Genomic DNA, 22,249 nt, shown 5'->3' with positions numbered 1-22,249 from the left:
TTTTAACCTCCCTCCCACTCTCCCTACCATACTTTTAAGACAGTAGCTCATAATTGATCACTCATTTTCTGGTAGTATAATTATCTAATGGGTGATAAAGAAATTGCTCTCCTACAACTCCTCACTTTGAATCCTTGCAATATGACATTCAAACCCATTCTGCATCTTCTGTTCATATTTCTGCATTGGGCATTTTTGTGTTACTAGGGTTTGTTAGGCACTCTACAACTTGAGCCATGCCTTCAGCCCTGGGCATTGTTTGGATTAGATGTGAGAGAAAAAGAAGAACACCCTGGACGGGGATTTGGAATTTTATAGTCTGAAATGTTGGTGTAAACATGACACTTAGCATCCTGTTCACATTGATTCCTCATCTAGATGGTAAAGTAAAAATCAAATCAAAGCAAATCGCCCCTTCTGGTGAACATGCTTTCACTGATCCTGTGCATACAGGGAAATAGATGCTGCTGGGGCTGCATGTTATAGTCCCCAGTGATGGGAGAAGCACCAAGTTACAGACCATTTTCAGGCTGTAGGATTGAAAGAGTGTTCTTTACAAAACTCCATCTTAGTTTATTTTCATTTTTTTTGTTTTGCTAAGGATCAAACCCAGGGCTTCATGCTTACTAGGCAAGTGCTCTACCACTGACCAAATCCCCAGCCCTTGAGTTTTTTTTTGGGGTGGGACTGGGGTTTGAACTTGGCTTCATGTTTGCTAGGCAGGCATTCTACCACTTGAGCTATACCTCCAGCCCAAATCTTCATTTTATTCTACTTTTTAATTTATTTTGCTTTTGGCAGTACTGGGCTTTGAACTCAGGGCCTCACAGTTGCTAGGCAGGTGCTTTATCACATGAGCCATTTTGCTACCCCAAATCTTGATTTTAGACGCAACATATTCCACAACTGGGCCACTTCTTGGTTCATATTTTGATTATTTCTTTCATTTGCTGGAGAATGGGTACAGTGAGAGATTAGCATACATGAGCCTCAAGGTTTAATCCCCAGCACCAGAAAAAACAATTAATAATACATTGTTTGTGTGATCCCCTCAGGGATAAATCACTTAACATATTAAGAATGAATTAAGGTGTGTACATTTTTTTCAAAAGAATTCTTTTAAATTTATATTTTTTGACATGCTAGAGATTAATCACAGGAGTACATGATAGGCACTTGCTATCATCCCCAGCAAAAAGAATATTTTTAAAGGTTCAAGTGTAGAGCAGAAAGCATTGGCCAAAAGAACTTGTGAAAGTGTTCTTCCTGTGTAGCTTACTGCTAAAGATAATTTGAGAAGGGCTAGACTGCTAGCATTTTACTTGGAGGGGGTTCAAAAAGAGGGCACAGCTTCTTCAGCATACCTCAATCCAACCTCAACCTAGCTAGTGTCTTCTGTACTGCCCTCTTTAATTAGGGGTGCCCAAATTAAATACTAAGGAGTCCAGGCTCAGGTGAGTTTTATACATGCAGCTTCTCAATGAAAGACACATGCTAGGGCTAGGAATAGATAGTCTAAATGTCTGTCTGTACTTAGGTTGAGAAGTGATCGCTTTTCCACTGAGCACTCATCCTGTGAGACACTGTACTTATGTCAGCCAGCACTTAAGTCAACCCTGACAGTATTTGGTGTAGGGGCAGACTTGAACTTGACCAGTTCAGCCTTTGGTTGCACAGTAATTCGTGACTCTGTCTATGTAGAAACTAAAATGACTAATGCTAACAAATATAGGTGCATAACTAGCATTTTAAGCTAACTTCCAGATAAGACTGTTGAAACCTCTACAAAGGACAACCATATATTTCCTTGGCATTTTGAAACACCTTTAGGGGTTGTAAGGTAACTGTTCTGCCATAGCTTGCTGGTTCAGAATCTTCTAGAAACCTGAAGGAGTTGTGCTCACCAACTCCAAGTACATATAAAAAATATCTTGCACATCTAGGGTGGGAGGAAGAGCCCTTATATTTGGAGAAGGCTTTTTCAATTTCAGTTTCAAGAATGTGCACACTTTCTTGTTTGGTTCTCTGGAAGCTTGTGCGATAGGTAGTGTTAATCGTATCTTTGGACTTAGAGAATATGGAGCCCCAAGGGCTGAGGACAAACAATTAGTGAAAGAGCTTATCCTAGAGCAGGTCTCTTAGATCAGTTTTTTTGGTTATACCTGGAAGCTTCCTCTCAGTTGTGGAGATCTGCTCAAAGAGAAGTGGTTTTGTGGCTAAGATTCTACCAGACCCTGTTTTATTGCTCCAAGGTGTAGGCCTGTACCCCACCCCCTCCAGGAAGTGCACCACAGCCAAGTGTAGGATGTTCTTTGTGTGAGTGAGCAATGATGCATCGCTCGATTTTGTTCTTTTAAATAGCTATTCTTTGCTGGTAAGATTTGTAGTTGTTCTTAAATCCTTTTAAGGGAAGTATAATTATATTCTTTGCCTTTAGCATACATTTAAGTGGTTGCTCCTCTTTAGAATCGGGTGTTGAATTGTTCCTCCAGCTCAAGCATGGAGCTCACAAAATGCTGACAGTTGCTGTAGAAACGGTATCCGGCAGCTGTGGCATAGTTGGAGCTTTGTGCACCCAAAAAATTCCTTTGTAGGCCTTAGCAAATTAACATTTCAAAAGGTGCTCATTATATACTGGGTAGTTGGTTTTAAGAATAAAAAGCAGTACCTTATTTGCCACCTGAGGGATTACAAAAGGATTCTCCAGGTTCTGGAAAACCACATACACATTTTGTGAATTTTTACAGGTAATATTTTTTCCTAGGAAATGGGAAATACCTGTCATCCAGTACTGGTGTTGGGGGCAAGCCCAGGCCCTCGCACATGCTAGACTAGTGTTCTACCTCTAAGCTATACCTCTCACCCTATCCTGTAGAGAGTTTAAGAGGCATTTGAGCCTGATGGGACAAATACACCCCAAATTTTTAGTTTTGGGAACCAACTGTCATAGTTAATCATTTAACTTGGAGTTAAACACCAGAATTCCAATTCTGAGACTCTGCTTTGATTTTTCTTTTCCTTGACAAGACCATACAAAACCAAATGGGAGGAAAGTTGTGGGTGATGTGGCTTACGAGGAGGCTAAAGAACGAGCGAGCTTCATCACACCTGTCCCCGGCGGTGTTGGGCCCATGACTGTGGCAATGCTAATGCAGGTACTTGAGAATAAAAGTTTCTGTGATCATTCTAATGACCTGATAGAATTCTAGTTGCTGTCAAGAGACATGGCATAAAACCTACACAGAAGTTAGGCAGAGATGTGAATCTGTTGAAAAACAAAGGCAATGAAAGAACAGAGTAGTATCAGGCACATTAATAGAGGAAGTGGCACAATTGTTATTTCCATTAGAATATAATAACTTCACAAACAGAAAAGTAGAAATACACTGACTTGGCTAGGTCTATTTTGGTTTGCTTGGTCTTTGTGACACGCACCAGCTGGTACTGGGGGAGACAAGTAGTCCCAGGGCATGGTAGGTGCCTGTGAAGTCACCTAGAATGGAAGAATGCTTTGAGGGTCTTTGTTTTGCAGTACTGGGGAATCAAACCCAAGGTCTCCAGCTCCTTAGGCTAGGTAGGCACTCTGCCACTTGAGCCACTCCACCAGTCCTCATTTTGGGAATGAACAGGAACAACCGGGGTTTTGGAAATGAGGTGGAGCATAAGGTAATCACCTCTTCTAAGTACCATTTATGTCACTTTGCTCAGAGCACAGTAGAGAGTGCACAGCATTTCCTGGAGAAATTTAAGCCAGGAAAGTGGACGATTCAGTACAACAACCTTAACCTGAAGACACCGGTTCCAAGGTAAAAATGAAATTTCCCTGAATAGAACTTTGTGGGTTGCTGGTTTATAGATGGCGGGTTCTGTAGAGTACACCCATGCTTTTACTGGAAGCACATAGTTAGGGTTGGGGTGGGGTGTCTTTACTAGTATGAGATTAATTGAATTCAGTGCGTAAAGATTGATACCTATTTTCCATGTTTTTAAAGTGACATTGATATATCACGATCTTGCAAACCGAAGTCCATTGGTAACCTGGCTCGAGAAATTGGCCTGCTCTCAGAAGAGGTAGAATTATATGGTGAAACAAAGGCCAAAGTTCTGCTGTCAGCGCTAGAGCGCCTGAAACACCAGCCTGACGGGAAATATGTGGTGGTAACTGGGTATGCATTAGTTCAAGTTGCCAGTCAAGTTTCTTTTTTAGGGGGGATTGTGGGCAGTACTGGGGTTTGAACATAGGGCTTTGTGCTTGCAAGGCAGACACTCTATCACTTGAGCCACCTCTCCAGCCCCAATCAAATCTTAATATTCATCCTGATTGGTGTCACCAGCAGTTGTAGTTGTACTTAGTGTGCATTTGTGGAGGTGCCATTAAATTGTTTTTTTAATTTTCACATGTATTTGATCCTTCCAAGAATCCTGTGAGGTAGCAAAGAGCAGAGATCATTCAGAAATGAGAAGATTGGTCAAAGTTATCCATGGAGTAACTTTGGGTGGAAGAGTTTGGTTTTCAGGTAGAATCACCTTTTAATTTTTTAAATCCAGAATTTGTTAATTCAGTGGGTGTCCTAAGCAGTCATTTTTATTTCTGGGCTAAGTTGCTACATTATAAATAAAAGCTAGGGTTTTTTTTTTGTTCATTTGTTTTACAGTGCAGGGGACCAAACCTAGGGCATCATGCATAGGTAAATGTCTACCACTGAGCCATACTCCAGCTCCAAAAGTTAGTTGTTTGTTGTTTTTAAGACAGGGTCTTGCTATGTAGCCCTCAAACTCGCAGTCCTCCTGCGCAGTCTCTTGAGTGCTGGGATTATAGAAAAGCACCACCATGTCTAGCAAAAAGTTGGTTTTTGAGACTATAAATTGAGAAATTAAAATTATAGCATTGTCTGGCAAGGGCAAGTATAAAGGAACTACATTTGCTCTGTACAATGAAAAGAGCTAAGATACAACAGTTTGTTTTATTTTGCTTTTTTTTTTTTTAACTTTTGGAAATTACAACTAAGACTCTTAGAAAAGATGTCTCTCAGGGCTTTTTGTCTTCCTTTTCTTTCCTGAGACAGAGTCTTACTATGTATCCCAGACTGGAACTCTTGATCCTTCTGCTTCAGTCTCCCCAATGCTGGGATTTTGGGATGAGCCAGCACATTTTTCTCTTGTTGATCTGTCATAGAGATCTCAACTAAGAGCTATGAAGGAGAAAGGGAAAACAATTTTTCCCTCCCTTATAATGTTATATTATTAGGATAAGGTTAATGGGGTCAGTGGCTCTGTGGGGGCAGTTATAAATTGAGAGAGAGGAGTTGGAGCTGAGTTATTAGAGTTATTAGAAAAAAAAAGGGTGGGGGGAGGGTGTAAAATTTGAGCAGGGGAGAGGAGGAAAAAAACCATAATGTTGTAAAGCCAGATTTGAGAATTACTGAAGTTGTAAGAACTGTAGTCCAGTTTGAATAATCAATGCTGATTTCTAAATGTGGCTTTTTTGGTGGGGGTGGAGGGGAGGCAGTAACTTCATAAGACCAAATAAAAATCACAGGATATAGAATTGTCTGGTAATAATAGCAAATACTCCAAAGTTTCCTATTTGTGACGCATTCTCAGTTGGTGGCTAGTCTTGATTTATCTTTCAGATAGTGTTACTATACCAGGCTCATCACTGTCACCCAAAGAGCCAATCCTTGACCCCATGAGTCTTGCAAAAGAGAGTTCAATTCACAAAGCAGCCACGCATGAGGAAATGAGAGCCCCTGAACTCAAGTCTGCCTCCCTGAGGATAGGGTTTGAGGTATTTATGTTACTGGAATGTAAAGTTCATATTGCTTACCACTCCATCAAAAATGCGAGAGACAGAAGTTAATGGAAGGAAATAGATTTATTCAAGGTCAGCCCTGAGGAAAATAGAGGAGACTTTATAACAAAATTTTGGCAAGCACAAAGCCCTAACAAGCATGGCCAAGAAAATGAAAGAGTGGAGAGATATTTATTACCTGCAGCAGAGGAGGAGGGCAGGGAAGTTACTTCCTGTCTTGTCTCTCATTATTTAGATTAAGGGTCATTTTCTTGGGTCTGCTAGGTCTGACTTAGTGATTCAGATGGACTTATTTCTCTAAGTGAACCTGTTCCTCTTTTGCTTTCATCTTGAAGAATAACTCCAACACCCCTGGGAGAAGGGAAAAGCACAACCACAATTGGACTGGTACAAGCCCTTGGTGCCCACCTTCATCAGAACGTCTTTGCGTGTGTACGACAGCCTTCTCAGGGCCCTACTTTTGGAATTAAAGGTACAAGTTGGGCTAGGTCTGGGTGGCTAGAGGGTGCCTACCTCTCCTTAGTCCTCCCAGACCCACTCAACCTATAGGTGCTTACTTAGATACCTGGGATGTCTTCCTTGTATCCCACAAAAGCAATGCATTTGATGAAGACTTTTATCCAGTCACCCTAATTCCTGTCACTGTTCAACATTGCCCAGGGCTTTCCTGGGATGGGTAATATATAGCTAGAGGTCCTTTAGTTTGACCCTAGTAGTCCATTGTCACATTGACAATAAAGGTTATCATAGCTGCTGATTGATTCTGACACACTGAGACAAGAGACAAATCCCATGTGTTTCTTTATTGGGAATGAGAGAAGCCTACACTTGTTGGGTGTATGCTTTGCTCTAAGTATTATGCTAAGTAGTTTATACTGCTTTCATCGTATCCTCCCCTGTGAGATAGTGTTATCACTTTACAGTAGCAACCATGGGACATTAGCCATAACTTGGTCAAGACACTGTCTATTTCAAACTCCAAACCACTATCATCAGCACAGTGCTGCTTCTGATTGGATGAGAACACAATACAAGTCATCATATTTAACCTTATTTTGATTGCTGCAGTTCTGCAGATACGCTCTTTCACTTCTATGTTTTTATTTACTTTTTTCAGAATATTTATTTATTTATTTTCAGTCTGAGGAACCCATGGCAAGCACTGTCCTACTGTTAGTTACAATATTAGGTTGGTTCTTGGAGTTAGCTTTCTCATTTGCTGGGTGACAGTATAGCACACTCTCCTTGTCCCATTAGTTACTGTTTATGTTGATAGCAGGCACACTTCTGCCTACCTGCCAATTTTATAAATGTGCTGGCTTAGTTCTGGTTTTGAGTTTGTCTTAACAACCTTCTTTTGACTCCAGAAGGAGCCTTTTCCCTTGCTCTGGTTAATGAATCCATTGTTTCCTTTTTTGTTGCACATACCCTCATTGCATGGTCTCTGTCTCACAAAAATAAAACCTGTACTCCAAGTTGGCATTTATCTCACTGATGACATGGTAAACTGGACATTTTCCACTGGTCTTTTGTTAATAATTCAAACAGGCCTGCAGAATTCTAGCAGTTAAACTGTTTTCTAATACATGTCTCCTATTTGGGAAGAAGTGGAGTCTCTATGTTAGGTTAGACTCTGTGTTAAATACTGCTTTTTTAAAAGTCAGAATAGCTTTGTCAGCTGGGTCTTTTAACATGTTAGGAATCACTGGGAAGCTTTCTAAAGATAATGAATAGGTATGTATGTATGTGTTCATGATTTTGTCATTTAGACTTAGATTTCAGTTCAGCATGAACAAGATCAAGTGTTTTAATGTGGTAAAAGAAAATTAGAAAACACTTGATCAAGTCTGTCCAAAGGAGTGTGAAAAGTAAACAAATAATATGATTAGTAGTTATAAAATCATGGGTAAGCATGTTTAACGTGGGTGCCCACTCTTGATCTGTCCCCTAGGTGGCGCTGCAGGAGGTGGCTACTCCCAGGTTGTTCCTATGGAAGAGGTAAAGCAATGTGGGATTTGGATGAATCAGCCCTATATGGTAGCTTCTTCACTCCAGAGATTAAGTTTTTTGGTTTGAGTTTTGGTTTTATAAGACAGGGTCTTGCTATGTAGCCTAGGCTGGACTTGAAGTCCCTGTGTAGCTCAGGCTGATGCAAACTCATGATCCTCCTGCCTCAGCCTCCCAAGTGCTGAGATTACAGACAGGTGTGCCTGTCATGCCTGGTGAGATTAAGCTTTTTGAAAGAACTCTTAGTGGACAGATGACTTGTTTCTCAGCAGAAGCAACACATCTTAACTTGTTGACTCATGAAACAGCTTAGCTTCAGAGTCTGGCTTTCAGTGGGAATTATCATTTTAATCACATGAACAAATTAAGCTTGGTATTGAGAGGCACCAATACAGTGAGGCCAGAGTCCTAAGGACAGAAATGGGAGCATGTATGGATATGGGGTTGGAGCTGCTCCAGTGCACTCCTTCCCACTCATTATTACTGGGTGTAAATTTTCCTCAGTAATCCATGGAGCTGGTGATCCCCATGGTGTAGCATTTGTGATCCTTAGACATGTCACTTGGGGAAAACCACAAGTTCTGTTTGGGAGGTGATACTTTCAGGCCACGTGTCTTGTTCATGGGCTCCTACTCTTGGACATTTATCCACCTGCCATGCTGCCGTCAGTAATCCATTGGTGTTAACATAGGGACTGATAGGATTACAATAGAATGAAAGTTGAAAGAGACCAATTGGGAGACCAAGGTGACTTCTGCTCTTTTGTAGTTTAATCTTCACCTCACTGGTGACATCCATGCTATCACTGCAGCTAATAACCTCGTCGCTGCGGCCATCGATGCTCGAATGTTCCATGAACTGACCCAGACAGACAAGGTAGGGTGCAGAGGACACTTTTTTTTTTGTTTGTTGTTTGTTTGTTTTTATGTGGTGCTGGAGATTGGACCCAGGGCCTTGCTCATTCCAGGCAAGTGCTCTATCACTAAGCTACATCTCCAGCCCTTTTATTAGTTTTATTTTGAAATAGGATCTCCCTGAGTTATCTAGGTGGACCCAAACTTGTGATCCTCCTGCCTCAGCCCCCCAAGTAGACTGGCTTGCACAGGAACTCAGCACCTGAGTTATTGTTGGTCCCTTGGGCACTGTTGCAGGGAGCCATGTAGTGGGACTTCTCTCATACAAAAGCCATTTCCTCCTTTTCTTTAAGGCTCTCTTCAATCGTTTGGTACCAGCAGTAAATGGAATAAGAAAGTTCTCTGATATCCAACTCCGAAGGTTACGGGTAAGTTTTTCCTTCTTCATTGTGATACTGTGTGAAAGTTGGTAATTGATAAGAGGGGAAAAACTCTCCTTAGAGGTTTTGGATCTAGTTATTAATAATCATACACCTAAGCTCATGATTTAGATGCTAAGGATAAGTGGTAAGGTTTTTCTTACTTATTTATGAATTTTAAGTGGTTAGTCCTGGAACAAATAAAATACAGACCGCTTCCCTTAGTTAAGAAGAAAACTGGTGCCTGCCTACTTGAAGTATTTGTTTATTTATTTACTTACTTATTGTACTGGGACTTGAACTCAGGGCCTTGTATTTAATAGGGAGGCACTCTACCTTTGAGCCACTCCCCCTGCCCTCTTTGTGTTGGTTATTTTTGAGATAGGGTCCCATTTTATGCCCATGCTAGCCTGGACTGAGAGATTCTTCTGTTTGTGCTCCCCTACGTAGCAGTGATGACAGGAGCATGCCACCATGCCCAGCCATTGGTTGAGGTGGGGTCTCATAATTTTTTGTTCTGGTAGGCCTCAAACCACAATCCTCCTGATCTCTCCCTCCCAAGTAGCCAGCATTACAGGCTTGAACCACCATACCCAGCTTCAAGTTTATATTTTGATGCTGCAAGAATAGTCTCCTGGAGCTCTCCTTTACCCACATTCATTAGTTGTTTATATGTTGCCCTACTTGATTTACAATTCTGTCAGTACTTTTAAATATGCATTTTTTGGACCATTGAGAACAACTAATTTTAAGCAGTTTAATATTCCAACAGAATTGTGTTCTGAGGGGCAGCAAGGTACCATGGAAAGAGCAGGCAACTAATGGAACTTCCTGTCAGATGTAGAGGGGGTGGGCAGGCTCTAGAATTTTAAGTCACAAGGCTTGCCCAAAACTACAGTACCCCTTGCAGGGGTAGAGGCAGAGTCTGGGCCTCCCACCCCACACTCTCAGGCATTCTGCATTAGAGTTATCACAGTCTGCCTGCAGTGCTCGGTTGAAAGTGGGTTGTCAACAGCAGAATCTTAGCAGGGTGACTAAGGGTTTTGTTGATTTCTGTGAACAATGTCATGTTCTAGTCTTGTGGGACTGAGGTTTCAAAACAGATTCTCACAGCACAAGAAAGGAACTATAGGCAGAGTGGCTCTTACTGGGGCCCAGTTAAACTACCAGGAGTTAGAAGAAAGGAACATATTTTATAAGCATTTTCTATTTTGGGACATGACCCACATAAATACTGTAAATGAATAAACTTTCCAAATTCTGTGAGGAGGAAATATAGAAAACCCTTTTTGTATCTTTTGAAAGAGTAAGAAGTTAGCTAAAGTATAACACTGTATAAAAAGCATGTAAAAGTGATTACATTGATTTTGTTTGTTTGTTTTTACCTTTTTGTCTTTCCTAAAATTTCATTTAAATTGGGCTTCTCGATAGTCTATGATATAAAAAGCTTTGCATATTGCTTTTCAACATACTTGGCTTTGGTGAATAAAGAAGCATCATAACACTTCTTGGTCACTGTGTTCTTAGGGCTACGTGCTCACTTTCAAAGACAAATATGAATAATACCTTTTTGTGTATGCGAGTAGGAACTACAAGCTCCGGGTTTAACTGAAGGCGTCACCATTTTCCCCTCTGAATTCAAGATGGTTAGCATCTCCTAGAGGAGACCCTATCTCACTATAAAGATTATTGAGATTTACATTCAACATTTTTGAATTAGGATGTTTCTATTTCTTTTGTCTGATTTTATGTTTTAATTTTCTACCACTTCAGAGACTAGGCATTGAGAAGACAGACCCTACCACACTGACAGATGAAGAGATAAACAGATTTGCAAGACTGGATATTGATCCAGAAACCATAACTTGGCAAAGAGGTACCAGAGCAGGATACAACCCCCTGTGTTCTGGTTATGCTGCACACATCACAGCCTATGGGAGAATTGGAAATGTGGGTCCAGAAGCTTGTGGGTAGATATTTCCATGGTTAATGCATGACCAAGATGGTGATATTATTTGTTTTTCTTGCTTCCTCTATCAATACCTTTCCTTATTAGCTGTTATCTATCTCCCTTCATCACATTAGGAGAACGTTTTGCTGTCTGTTCAGTGTTGATTGAAATGAAGGTGGTTTCAAGGAAATTCATGCATAAACCAAAAATAACATTTTTCAAGTTTCATTTTATGCAAAAAGTTTTGGTGTCATGAAGTAGAGAAATTAAGTTTAATCACTTCTTGAATCATGTGTGCCCTTTATTTTCAGAATTCTTGCCTGACATCTGTGGTTTGATTCTTCTTGTAGCTCTTCAACTTGCTTAATCATTTTTTACCTCCTTTAAGAAGTTCTCTTATAACAAGTTAGGTAGTTTTCATGGTTTAAATACTTAGCATTTTAGTGAGTGAGTTGCCTGGCTTCAGCACCATATGTTGCTTTTCTCTATGTACAATTAGCATAGCTTAGAATTTTATTTTCTACCAACAGTGTATCCTTCTGTTTTATCACTGCAGTGAAGAAGTTTTCATCCAGTCATGTCGAATGCAGTTAAAGGCCAATTTATTGGCTGTTTTTCTGATTTTTATTGGCATGGTAACTGTTAATGGCACTGTGGCACTTTTTAAATGATACTCTTAATGTCTAGAACCACACTGGCATTCATCCCTTTGTGTGAATAGCTTTAAACAAATGGTAAATTTTATAAGGAATAAGGTAAAGATCTATTTTGAAATTTTAATAGCTCTTTTTTTTTTTTTTTTTTTCCTTTCTTTTGGTTGTTTTGAGATAGCGTCTCACTATGTAGCCCAGGCTGTCCTCCAATTCTCAATCCTTCTGTCTCAGCATCCCAAGTTTTGGGGTTACAGGTGTGTGGTACCATGCCCAGCTATTTTTTCCTTTGTCTTGTGTCTGATTCAAGAAATTCTAATTTCTAAGAAAGTGGAGACCAAAAGAAAAAATGGGGGGGAATCACATCTATTATTATCTTATTGTTGTGCTGGGTTGGGGAGTACATTGTGGCATTTACAAAAGTTCTTACAATGTATCAGATACATCATACAGGATCACATCTATTGATCACCTAGTGTGTGTGTGTTTTACTGGGATCAAACCCATATCCTGTGCATGCTAGGCAAGTACTCAACCACTGAATTATTATCCTCAGCCCCTGGATCACCTATTTTATACAGAATAATTAGTTCCAGGAAACTAGACAGTATGTTTTTGAAAAGCAAGGGGTAGAGTGTGTGTGTGTGTGTGTGTGTGTGTGTGTGTGTGTAAGAGAGAGACAAGACAGTCGCTGAGTGCTATGTAAGGTACTGCTTCTGGTGTTTAAGTTGTAGTCTTTATGAAATATAATTTGGTATTTTACCAAGTGCCTTAAAAAGTGTTTTCCACTGGCTAGACACTGATTTATGCCTTTAAGCCCAGTTACTCAGGACGTAGAAATCTGGAATATTGCAGTTTGTTTAAGGGCAGCCCAGGAAAAGCGTTGCTGAGACCCCACCTCAATCAATAAGCTGGGTGTGGTTGTCCACACCTGTGATCCCAGCTATGCAGGAGCCATAGATAGGAGGATTGAGGTCCCAGGCCAGTCCCAGGCAAAAATGTGAGACCCTATCCAAAAAAAAAAAAAACTGAAGCTAAAAAGGACTGTGACTCAAGTGGTAGAGCAACTGCCTAACAAGCACAAGGCCTTGAGTTCCAAACCCCTTTCCACCACCACCACCAAGAAAAAATGCTTCTCACCAGGCTTGATGGCACATGCCTATAATCCCAGCACTCAGGAGGCTAAGGCAGGAGAGGGCAACAGCAATCAGTGCTTCACAGTGAGACCCTGTTTCAGAGAAGGTAGGGAGGGGAGGAAGGTAGGGAGGAAGAGAGGAGGAAGGGAACATTGATTCTCTTTCTTCAACCCATCTGGAGTCTGGACCTATTCTTGTGGAATCTCATGCTGATGTGGAAATTCCTCTTTCCTCTATGTGCTCATACTCCTCTTTGTACTTCACTCCTGAAATCAGATGTGTAGTTTTCTCCTCCCAGAACAGTTCAGTTCAGTCCTCAGTGGATACTGACTGGGCGTGCTGCGATTTAACCCAATTCTCAAACTGTCTGGAACAGACCCTGCAGGTTAGCGGCTGTCCTGTTTCCACTAGTGCCAGGCCCAGGTTGTCGTCTGTGTTCCTCACTCACTCACTATAAATCGAAGGTTCCCATCATCTCCTCCTTGGATTCTATCATTTGCTGGATCCAGTACAGGACTCAGGGAAACACTTTATGGATGTTTGCTGGTTTATTATAAAAGCTGCATCTCAGGAGAGGCAGGAGGAAGTCATGCACAGAGTACATCACCCTCCCAGGTCCTCTGGCTTCACCAGCCCAGAAGCTAGTCTGATCTTGTTATTCAGTTCTCATAGATCTTAATATCTTAATCACCCTCCCTTGACCCCCTTCCAGGATTTTAGACAGGGCTAAACGTTCCAACCCTATAAATCTTTCTGGTGGCCAGACTCCTCCTGAGGCTTTCTAGAGCCCCAAATCACCTAAGTGATTCAAAGGGGCTTGTTATGAATAAAGGGCACTCCTATTACCTTAAGATTCCAAGGGCCCTAGGAGCCTTGTGCCAGGAATCCAGGACCAACATCAAATATGTTTCCTGTTTTACCATACATCAAAGATCAGAAGTATGAATATACTAAAATGTTAGCAGCAGCTAGTCCTGGGGAGTGAGAGTAGGATTGTTTAGTCGCTTAACTGGCTGATGTTTCCAGTTGGGTAGGTATTTTGTTATCAGAATGGAATGTGGTAAAGGAAAGACCAGGCCTGTTACCTGGAGTATTTCAAAAGGCATTTGCACTTGTTTAGAGTGGATGGTGCCTGTGTTTTTCAGGGTGGTGTAAGGGCAGTGAGTCACCTACAGAACAACTCAGAACTTTTGAAAAAGTGGACTGCTTTGTTTTCTTCTAATGTAGAATATGCTTCAAAATAGATTCCAGATATGTAGTTAATTGTTTAAATTCTCTAGAAGTAATAAAACTAAGCCACTCCACATTCCTTTACTATAAAAATCATTCCTGTGAATTCATGGGATGTGAATATCATTTAACTCTAGCTTTGTCATCAGTTTTGAAATCTTAAATGCTGCAGCTTCCCTTAGCTTTATGGTCCTTTCCCCCTTCCCCTACACCCAGGTGCTTTTTGTTTGTTTTGTTTGAGAAAGAGTTTCCCTATATAACCCAGGCTGACCTTGAACTTTTTTTCCTTTGGTAGTGAAAGTGATAAAGTTTATTAGGAAAGGAATACCCTTTCAGTAGACAAAAAGCCTGGCCTCGAACTTTCAATCCTTCTGCCTCAGTGTCCCAGGTGCTAAAATTACAGGTGTGCACCACCACACCAAGCTTTGTGATCTTTTTCTTAAGAATTGCTTTACTTTTTTTTTCTCCACTGTAGTGTTGGATACCAATGACAGATTCCTGAGGAAGATCACAATTGGACAGGCACCAACAGAGAAGGGGCACACACGGACGGTAACTTTTGTTTCTTCCCAAGTAATTAGTTCATTGCTGCTTCTGTCCTCCTCCACCCTCTCCCTTACAACTGATACTGCCAGGTGCTGTTCTGCCTTCTCCCTTTTAAAATGGAAGTGAGTAGGTGTGGCCTCGAGCACTTCTGACAGCTTTTGCAATAAATCCCATGTGTCACCTGTGTGTTTTTCCCCCAGCATTTTTTCCTGGAGGTGGAGAGCCCCAAGTGAATGTCCTTGTGCATAAATTGATTTGAATTGCTGCTATTTTGTGACAAATGGCACTATGTGTTTTCATTGTGAGAGCTTCTGTGTCGTCCCTTGTATTTAGGGAAGCCATAACTGCAATTCCAAGTTGCCTTCACAGCAATAAAATGAGAGCTTATTGGTCATACTAGAACATTTATCTTTAAAAATTGACTACTCAAAGTCTTGTAATAACTAATTACAAACTTTTAAGTATGGGAGGATTATTTTCACTAAGATGTTTGTGTTGTATTCTGCTACTCCGTTCTTTTAAGCTAGCTGTATAAGCCTTAGATGCCCAATGGGATGGCTTTTGCAGTTCTTGCTTTGTTTTAACACAAAGGTTCTTTTCTCTTTCCTGCCCATAGGCCCAGTTTGATATTTCTGTGGCCAGTGAAATCATGGCTGTCCTGGCTCTCACCAGTTCTCTGGAAGACATGAGAGAGAGACTAGGCAAGATGGTGGTGGCATCCAGCAAGAAAGGGGAGCCTATCAGTACTGAAGACCTGGTGAGTGCCTTGGCCTCAGTTCCATATGAATGTCCACTGTCCTAGGGCCTCTCAGTGCTTACTAAGAAAAAAAATTACATTCTACGTAAGATGTTGCATTGCACTCAGCAATTCAATCCAATTTTATTAATTTCAAGATAATTAAGAAATTTGTATATGAAATTATCACAATGAAATCCCCTCAGTATTAATATATAATATATTAACATATAATATTTTAAAAACTTTTTTAAATTTGTAGAAAGTTCTTCATAGTGGATGATAAGTGGTTTGCTCCAGTAATGGACCACAAGTTCCAGATGATTTGAATAATGCCTCCTTCCTGGGAGTATTTCCCCATGCAAGTGTATAGTAATTTGCAGAGAACACCTAGGGTTGGAGTGAGGCCTTCTGTAGCTGAGTTTGGAGTCTCCCTGACCCCTCCCCATGACACTTGGCTTTCTGCACAGAGGCCTCTTGTCATAAGGCTTGTTTTCACTACCTCCATGCTGATAATTACATTCAGCCAAGCCAGCGAGTCTTTCTAGGCTGACTTTCCACCTCTGGGTTCATTTCTGAACTGTTTACAATGGTAATATGAGGCTTGGATTGAGAATTCTTATAGATTAATTTTTTTAAGCCTGTTTATGTTGAAACAATGCCAAAATAGTTGGCCTGTGGTAGTGATATGGCTGATGAATTTAGAAAACATTAAATTTAGAGGCTCATTAATAATGAATATAAATGAGAACCATTGCTTTATCTTTGTCACTAATTTGTTCAGCTGTGATTGGATGGCTTAAAAGAGGGGCCCGATACTTAAGAGTTGGAATATTTTAGTTTCAGTTAGAAAACATGTGTTGAATTTGATTTATACCCATTTCTGCCCAGATATCAAAACTACAAATAGCTCATTGCTCTGGAACTTGCACGCTGTGCTCTGCACTGGTCTAAGAGGATTTCCACATAAGTCAGCAACAGGGCTTGATTGGGATACTTGTTTCCAAGAGTTACATGCTTTTTCAGAAACCACAAGTGAATGTCATTTTCATTCTGCTTGTTTTCACTGCTTAGAATAACCTGTAGCTTCCCAGTATATATGGGTGGGAGTAAATGATCTAGTTCAGATGAAAGTACTGATTGGTGAAAGATCACTAAAAAGAGAAGACCTAGAATATGGGAAATTGGTTTCAGTTGGTTTGTGTTTGCTGGTACAAGTTGATGCTTCATGTTTTTATTTTGTAGGGTGTGTACAAGTTGATGCTTCATGTTTTTATTTTGTAGGGTGTGAGTGGGGCACTCACAGTGCTGATGAAGGATGCGATCAAGCCCAATCTCATGCAGACACTAGAGGTGAGCAGAGGAGCTCCTGGGTTCCTGAACTGGTTTTCGACATTCACAGCACAGGGTTGTAAAACACACTTTGCTTTAGCAATCAGAGTCCTGTTCTGTGCTCATCTCTTTCTTCTCATTGTTTCTTATAGTTATGACTGAGACCATACCAAAATATAAAAGAGGTGGCTTTGAGAATGTGGGTGTGGCTTAGTGGTAGAGCATTTGCCTAGCATACACAAGGCCCTGGATTCAATCATCAGCACTGCCAAAATAAATGGCTATGTATTTTCCCTCTGGGAAATCTTTCAAGTTGGAAATCCTATAGCATTGGCTATGTAACCCTTTTTGAAGCAGAGTAAACAGCTTCACTCATGTCCTGGTTTTCACAGGGCACTCCAGTGTTTGTTCATGCTGGCCCCTTTGCCAACATTGCACATGGGAATTCATCCATCATTGCAGACCGGGTTGCACTCAAGCTTGTTGGCCCGGAAGGCTTTGTAGGTGAGTATTTTTTCGACTTCAGTGAATAGACTGTAGTTTTCTTTTAACCTCAAGGGAGTTGGAATGGGATTTTTTTTTTTTTAAACAATTGCTTTTCTTCCTTACAGTGACTGAAGCAGGATTCGGTGCAGATATTGGAATGGAAAAGTTCTTTAACATCAAATGCCGTTATTCTGGACTCCGTCCTCACGTTGTGGTGCTTGTTGCCACTGTCAGGGCTCTGAAGATGCATGGGGGTGGCCCCACGGTGAGGATCCAGGGTTGTAAGAGTCTCATTCATTATCAGGAATGTTCTGAAGGCTGGAAGGAAGTTAGATGATTTGTGCCCAGGTCTGCATTAAACTGCTCTTATCCTCGTGATGAATAGGGTACCAGAAGCAAGGCATGGTCAGACAACTCATGTGCTGGCTGCTTCATCCCCAAGATGCATATCAGCTCTCAGCATTTGAAGAGGACCCAAACTGGCTTCATGGGCTGCCTTTCTGAGGAAAACATCTGACAATAGCTATATCCCTCTAAGGACTTGTGGTTGGCTCTCCTCTCAGAAAACTCCTTCATATCAGCCTGTTCTCTATAAATCTGACTCCTGTTTTCCTTCTAAACACTGGCAGTAAGCCAACCAAACCTTTGGGCTGAGACATAAGTCAGCTCCTGAGTAGTTCACTCTAGACCAGACCAGCCAGCAGTGGAAGGGGGGATGAGGCAGATGAAAGAGGATAGCAGAACTGCTCATGATGCTGGGTAACAGAGTAGAGAGGGAACTAGCTAGTTGTTAGCTTCAACCTGAACTCTATGTTTTCTTGAATTCATATTGCTTAGAATTTTTTTTTTCTTTCTGGTAGTATTTGTGTGTGAACTCAGGACTTCACACGCAGGCTAGGCAGGTAGAAATTGTCCTATGAGGATGTACCCTAGCCTACCTCTTAAGCCCTGGGTCCTGTGTGTCCCAAGGTAGCACAGGCATTCCTTACCTCACAAACATTGAACTTCCTTTCTGACCTCATGATCTGACCGGTAATGCTGGGCACCTCCCCCAATCTTCACTGAGAGGGCTTTGCATACACAGCTCTGCCAAAGAGCTAGACTTGCTGATGACATCACCTTGCAGAAGGAAAGCTACATGTAAGGTCCCTGCTCCCTGCCTGGCCATACATGGCCCTAGGATTCTAGGGTTATAGCACCATAGTCTCTGAGGAATGGGAGAAGACCAAGCTGGAGGCTTCTTAATTACCATTTATTGCCCACAGTAAGTCCATGTGTCAGCCCCTTGACCCCCTTGCTCATCCCTGTGGATTCGTCAGAGCTGAGCCACCACCCAGATCAGGACCAAGGGCTTGCTGTATGACAGAGGAAGAAAGTCCTTCTCTTGTTTTCCCTCTCCTTTGTATTGTTCCTGTGCTGTAGTTCTGCTCCCCCTGGCCTGAGTTGGCTCTATGGACCAGCTCATGAAACTGAGACAGGCAGGGCTCCTCCACAGACATTCCAGGGTGACCTTTGCAGAGCTGACAGCTGTGTTTTCCCCACACTCACCTCTACTTTCACCCACTGCTGTGTTCCTCACTCATTGTGTCACTGTCCTGCCTGAAACACATTCCTTTCCACCTCTGCTTTCAGATCAGTCATTTCTCACTTCCTTAATTCAGTTCATAAGGCCTCTACTCTGCTCAGAGTAGCCCTTCTGTGTGCTATGGCTGGTCCCGTACTATAAGTGCTTAAGGCAGGAAACAACTGTATATTGTTATATATCCATCCATCCATCCATATGTCCCCCTACATGCAGCCTCTTGCCTGTAACACACGACAACACCATTTTAAGCTAGAATCTAACAGTAAGTAGGAAATGCACCTGACTTTGTTTCCTTTCCTTGCAGGTCACTGCTGGACTGCCTCTTCCCAAGGCTTACACAGAGGAGGTAACTTCAATTATTTCTTAATTACTTGTCCTAGAAAGCACCACACCCCAATGCAGCATTTCACATCTGACCAATTGAGGAAACAAAGAGGCTCCCAAACAAAGAGGCTGACCCAAAGTTGTTTCTGCCATGTGCTGAAGATTGTATTAAATGAGTAGCAGTAAGTTGAATTGTCCCACATAGACAATCACTGCCTTAGACCAGTGGCTGGTTCTCAGTGGGGGCAGTTTTACTCCCATTGTACATTTGGCCACATCTAGTCTTTTATGTTTTTTTTTTTTTTGAGACAGGGACTCACTATATAGCCCAGGCTGACCTTGAACTTGAGATCTTCCTGCCTTAACCTCTTGAGTGCTGGAATTTAAGGTGTGTACCACCACACCTGGAATAGAGATATTTTTATTGTCACAGCTGGGGATGGGGGGAGTGTTACTGTTAAACATCTTCCAATGTGCAGGACAGCCCCCACAATAAAGAGTTATCCAGCTCAGAATGTTAATAGTACTGAGGTTGAAAAAATCCTGCCCTAACCTAATGGAAGTTTTCTTCATTGTCTTCCCTGCTTTGGCTGAATGAGCCCCAAATGCTATTCAAATCAGAATTAAGGAAGGACTTTGAAAAATAACTCTTTCCTCTGCAGACTCAAACCCATATTAAAATGCCAAGATACCAGTTGTTTTGTTCTTCCATAAGCTAATTTGGTTTATTGCATCAAGCAAAAGCCCAGAGACCAGTTGTGAGCTCATATCTTTTCATACTGACGTTGTGAACCATCAGAGAGCACCCCTAGAGCCAGTTTGGTGGTTACGGAACAAGGAGGGCCATGGATAAGATATAGGGTCAGTTGTCACCGTTAATTCAATTTTTCTGCCTTTTTGGAAGCTTTTACATTGTCAAGCAATACAGGGTCACAAATAAAGTATGTCTGAATCGACTAGAAAAAAAAATTGTTGGTTCCTTGAGTCTGCCTGTTTTTTGCATTATGATTTGCCTTTTATGGTCATCTGCCTGATTCACGCGTAGGAGGGGAATTCACAGTTCTGGCCCTTCTGCCACCCCACAGCCTTTCCTGTATCTAATTACAGTGACTGCCCCAAACAAGCCCAGCTGGTGTCTTCATTTAAGAAATTCTACTTATTTAAACTGTTCTCAGTCTTACATATTAATTGGTTTTCATGTGAGTAGAGGTAAACACTTAGCAGTGCTCTTTAGAGTGTCAGATTAATCCTAATCTCAGTTCAAAATTAAAGGGAAATGAAAGCATAAACCAAATTTATAAAATCCTAGCTGTTTTCCATCTTTAACATACCAAGTTTTTCTGCTTTTTTTAGGGTTCCAAAAGCTAAGGACTAAATACTGCTAGGTTTTGCTCATAATCCAATATATGTTTTTATAGAAAACAATTATATTTTTATTTTTAATGCACTTAATTTGGGGATTTTTTTTACCCCCAATGGCAAGAACCAAACTCGGGGTCTCATGGATGCTAGGCAAGTGCTCTACTTCTAATCTACATTCCCAGTTCCTTATGTCTTTAATATAGTGATTTCTTTAAAAAAAAAAAATCAAACATAAGAATATACCGTGATTGGAATTCCTTTAACAGTTTAGTGCATATTTCTCAACATTTACAATTTTTTCTTGGATTACACATGTGTTTTGTTTTCCCAACAAGAATGAATTAAGCGCTCCATAGTTTTACAACTTTAGTACATCATGGACAGGCTCCATGTTAACATAGATCGGTGTCCCTTTTCATAACATCTTCAAGATGAATCCTCACTGAGTGTATATGTATAGTATATGGTTCTTTTTTGTGTATGAGAGAGATGAGGCCAGTGTCAAATTGAATGGAACCAAGTCCTGCCTCAGCCTCTTAAGTACTTGGGACTACACATATAGATAATATTGTTATTTCTTTTTTTTTTTTTTTCTTGAGACAGGGTCTTACTGTGTAGTCTTGGCTGGCTTTAAACCTGTGTTCCTTTTGCCTCAACCTCCCCAATGCTGGGAGTATGGTGTATACCACCACACTGGCTTACTATTTATTTCTTAAAGATGACATTTGTATTATCTGTTAGCCCTAGGGAAGAATCATAGTTAAGTTCATTAAAGTCTTTTAAAGCATCATTGATTTCTTCATGTCCTTGGGCAGTATTTATGACAGCTGAATAATGAGTAAGTCCGTGTGTGCTAGACTTAGTCTTCTGATGGAAGAAATGGTTTATACTGTACTGAAAAGAGTCTGTACCATTGTACCATTGGTGCATTAAATCTATAAACATAAAGGTTGTAAAGTATAGTTTAGATAGGGGAAATTAATCCCTTCCAAACAGCAAAGAAGCTATTAAGATGTGGCATAACAATGTCAAATACCCCAGTTGGGGTGATTTCAAGATGGCGGAATACAGCACAGCTCCACTCTGCTGTAGGCTGGAGTTATAGCTCTTTGCTCCACAGTGTCCACCACTGAAGTATAAGAAATGTGTTATTATTTTTCTTTTGTTGACTTGCCTCCTTATCCTGACAGCAAATGTCTATTGGTTCAAGGACACAGTTTCCCTTTTAAGAAGAAACTGTGACTGCTTTCACATCTCTCTCTCTGAACCCACAGACCTTTCACTGTTGTTTTACAGAACCTGGAGCTGGTTGAAAAAGGCTTCAATAACTTGAGGAAACAAATAGAAAATGCCAGAATGTTTGGAGTTCCTGTAGTGGTGGCCATAAATGCATTCAAGTAAGTGCAGAGTATAACAGAAAAGGGGAAATGTGGAAAATGGTCATAATACATTTCCTGTAGCTGATTGTGAAGTGCTGCTTTTAGCTTCATTTTGCTCTTCAATTATCACTGGTGGTTATGATATGTGATATGTTAGGTACCATGTGTATCATAGGAAAGTCACCGCCTCTCTCACTGAGGATCCAGTCCAGAAGTCTGATTTGGCTCCTGTGGGCCATCTTTTCCACTGAGTGAAATGTATAACATACAAGCTTGAAGTAAAATGTTCTTTTTGGTCATTTGGAGGCCTTTTATGCTGACATAAAGATCATACCCTACAGTGTTGCATTATTTTACTGATTTGGAGGAATGTTGTCTTGACAGAGTTGAATGTTATGAGTTGAAAGTGTCCATGTAAGAACTTGTGTGGGCTGTTTGGC

General features: G+C 41.0%; 2 protein-coding genes across 2 annotated transcripts in view; one reads left to right on the top strand and one right to left on the bottom strand.

The window, feature by feature from the left end:
• The window catches only part of LOC141421555 (uncharacterized), a 122,182-nt gene that overhangs the window by 85,810 nt on the left and 14,123 nt on the right, over positions 1-22,249 (bottom strand). The window lies entirely within an intron of this gene.
• Mthfd1 (methylenetetrahydrofolate dehydrogenase, cyclohydrolase and formyltetrahydrofolate synthetase 1) overlaps positions 1-22,249 on the top strand; it is a 68,642-nt gene that overhangs the window by 37,918 nt on the left and 8,475 nt on the right. Inside the window, exons 9-23 of the mRNA XM_020170907.2 lie at positions 3,028-3,155; positions 3,709-3,806; positions 3,993-4,166; positions 6,148-6,284; positions 7,764-7,810; positions 8,588-8,695; positions 9,027-9,101; positions 10,866-10,968; positions 14,535-14,611; positions 15,222-15,362; positions 16,626-16,694; positions 17,066-17,177; positions 17,285-17,424; positions 19,049-19,090; positions 21,727-21,827. Of these exons, the coding sequence (XP_020026496.2) occupies positions 3,028-3,155; positions 3,709-3,806; positions 3,993-4,166; positions 6,148-6,284; positions 7,764-7,810; positions 8,588-8,695; positions 9,027-9,101; positions 10,866-10,968; positions 14,535-14,611; positions 15,222-15,362; positions 16,626-16,694; positions 17,066-17,177; positions 17,285-17,424; positions 19,049-19,090; positions 21,727-21,827 (1,552 nt within the window). The remainder of the gene's footprint in view (positions 1-3,027; positions 3,156-3,708; positions 3,807-3,992; positions 4,167-6,147; positions 6,285-7,763; positions 7,811-8,587; positions 8,696-9,026; positions 9,102-10,865; positions 10,969-14,534; positions 14,612-15,221; positions 15,363-16,625; positions 16,695-17,065; positions 17,178-17,284; positions 17,425-19,048; positions 19,091-21,726; positions 21,828-22,249) is intronic.

This window comes from Castor canadensis, chromosome 3 (genome assembly GCF_047511655.1).
Source record: "Castor canadensis chromosome 3, mCasCan1.hap1v2, whole genome shotgun sequence".
Classification (NCBI taxonomy): Eukaryota; Metazoa; Chordata; class Mammalia; order Rodentia; family Castoridae; genus Castor; species Castor canadensis.
The sequence above is the reverse complement of the archived record's forward strand: the minus strand, read 5'-3'. Positions and strand labels throughout refer to the sequence as shown.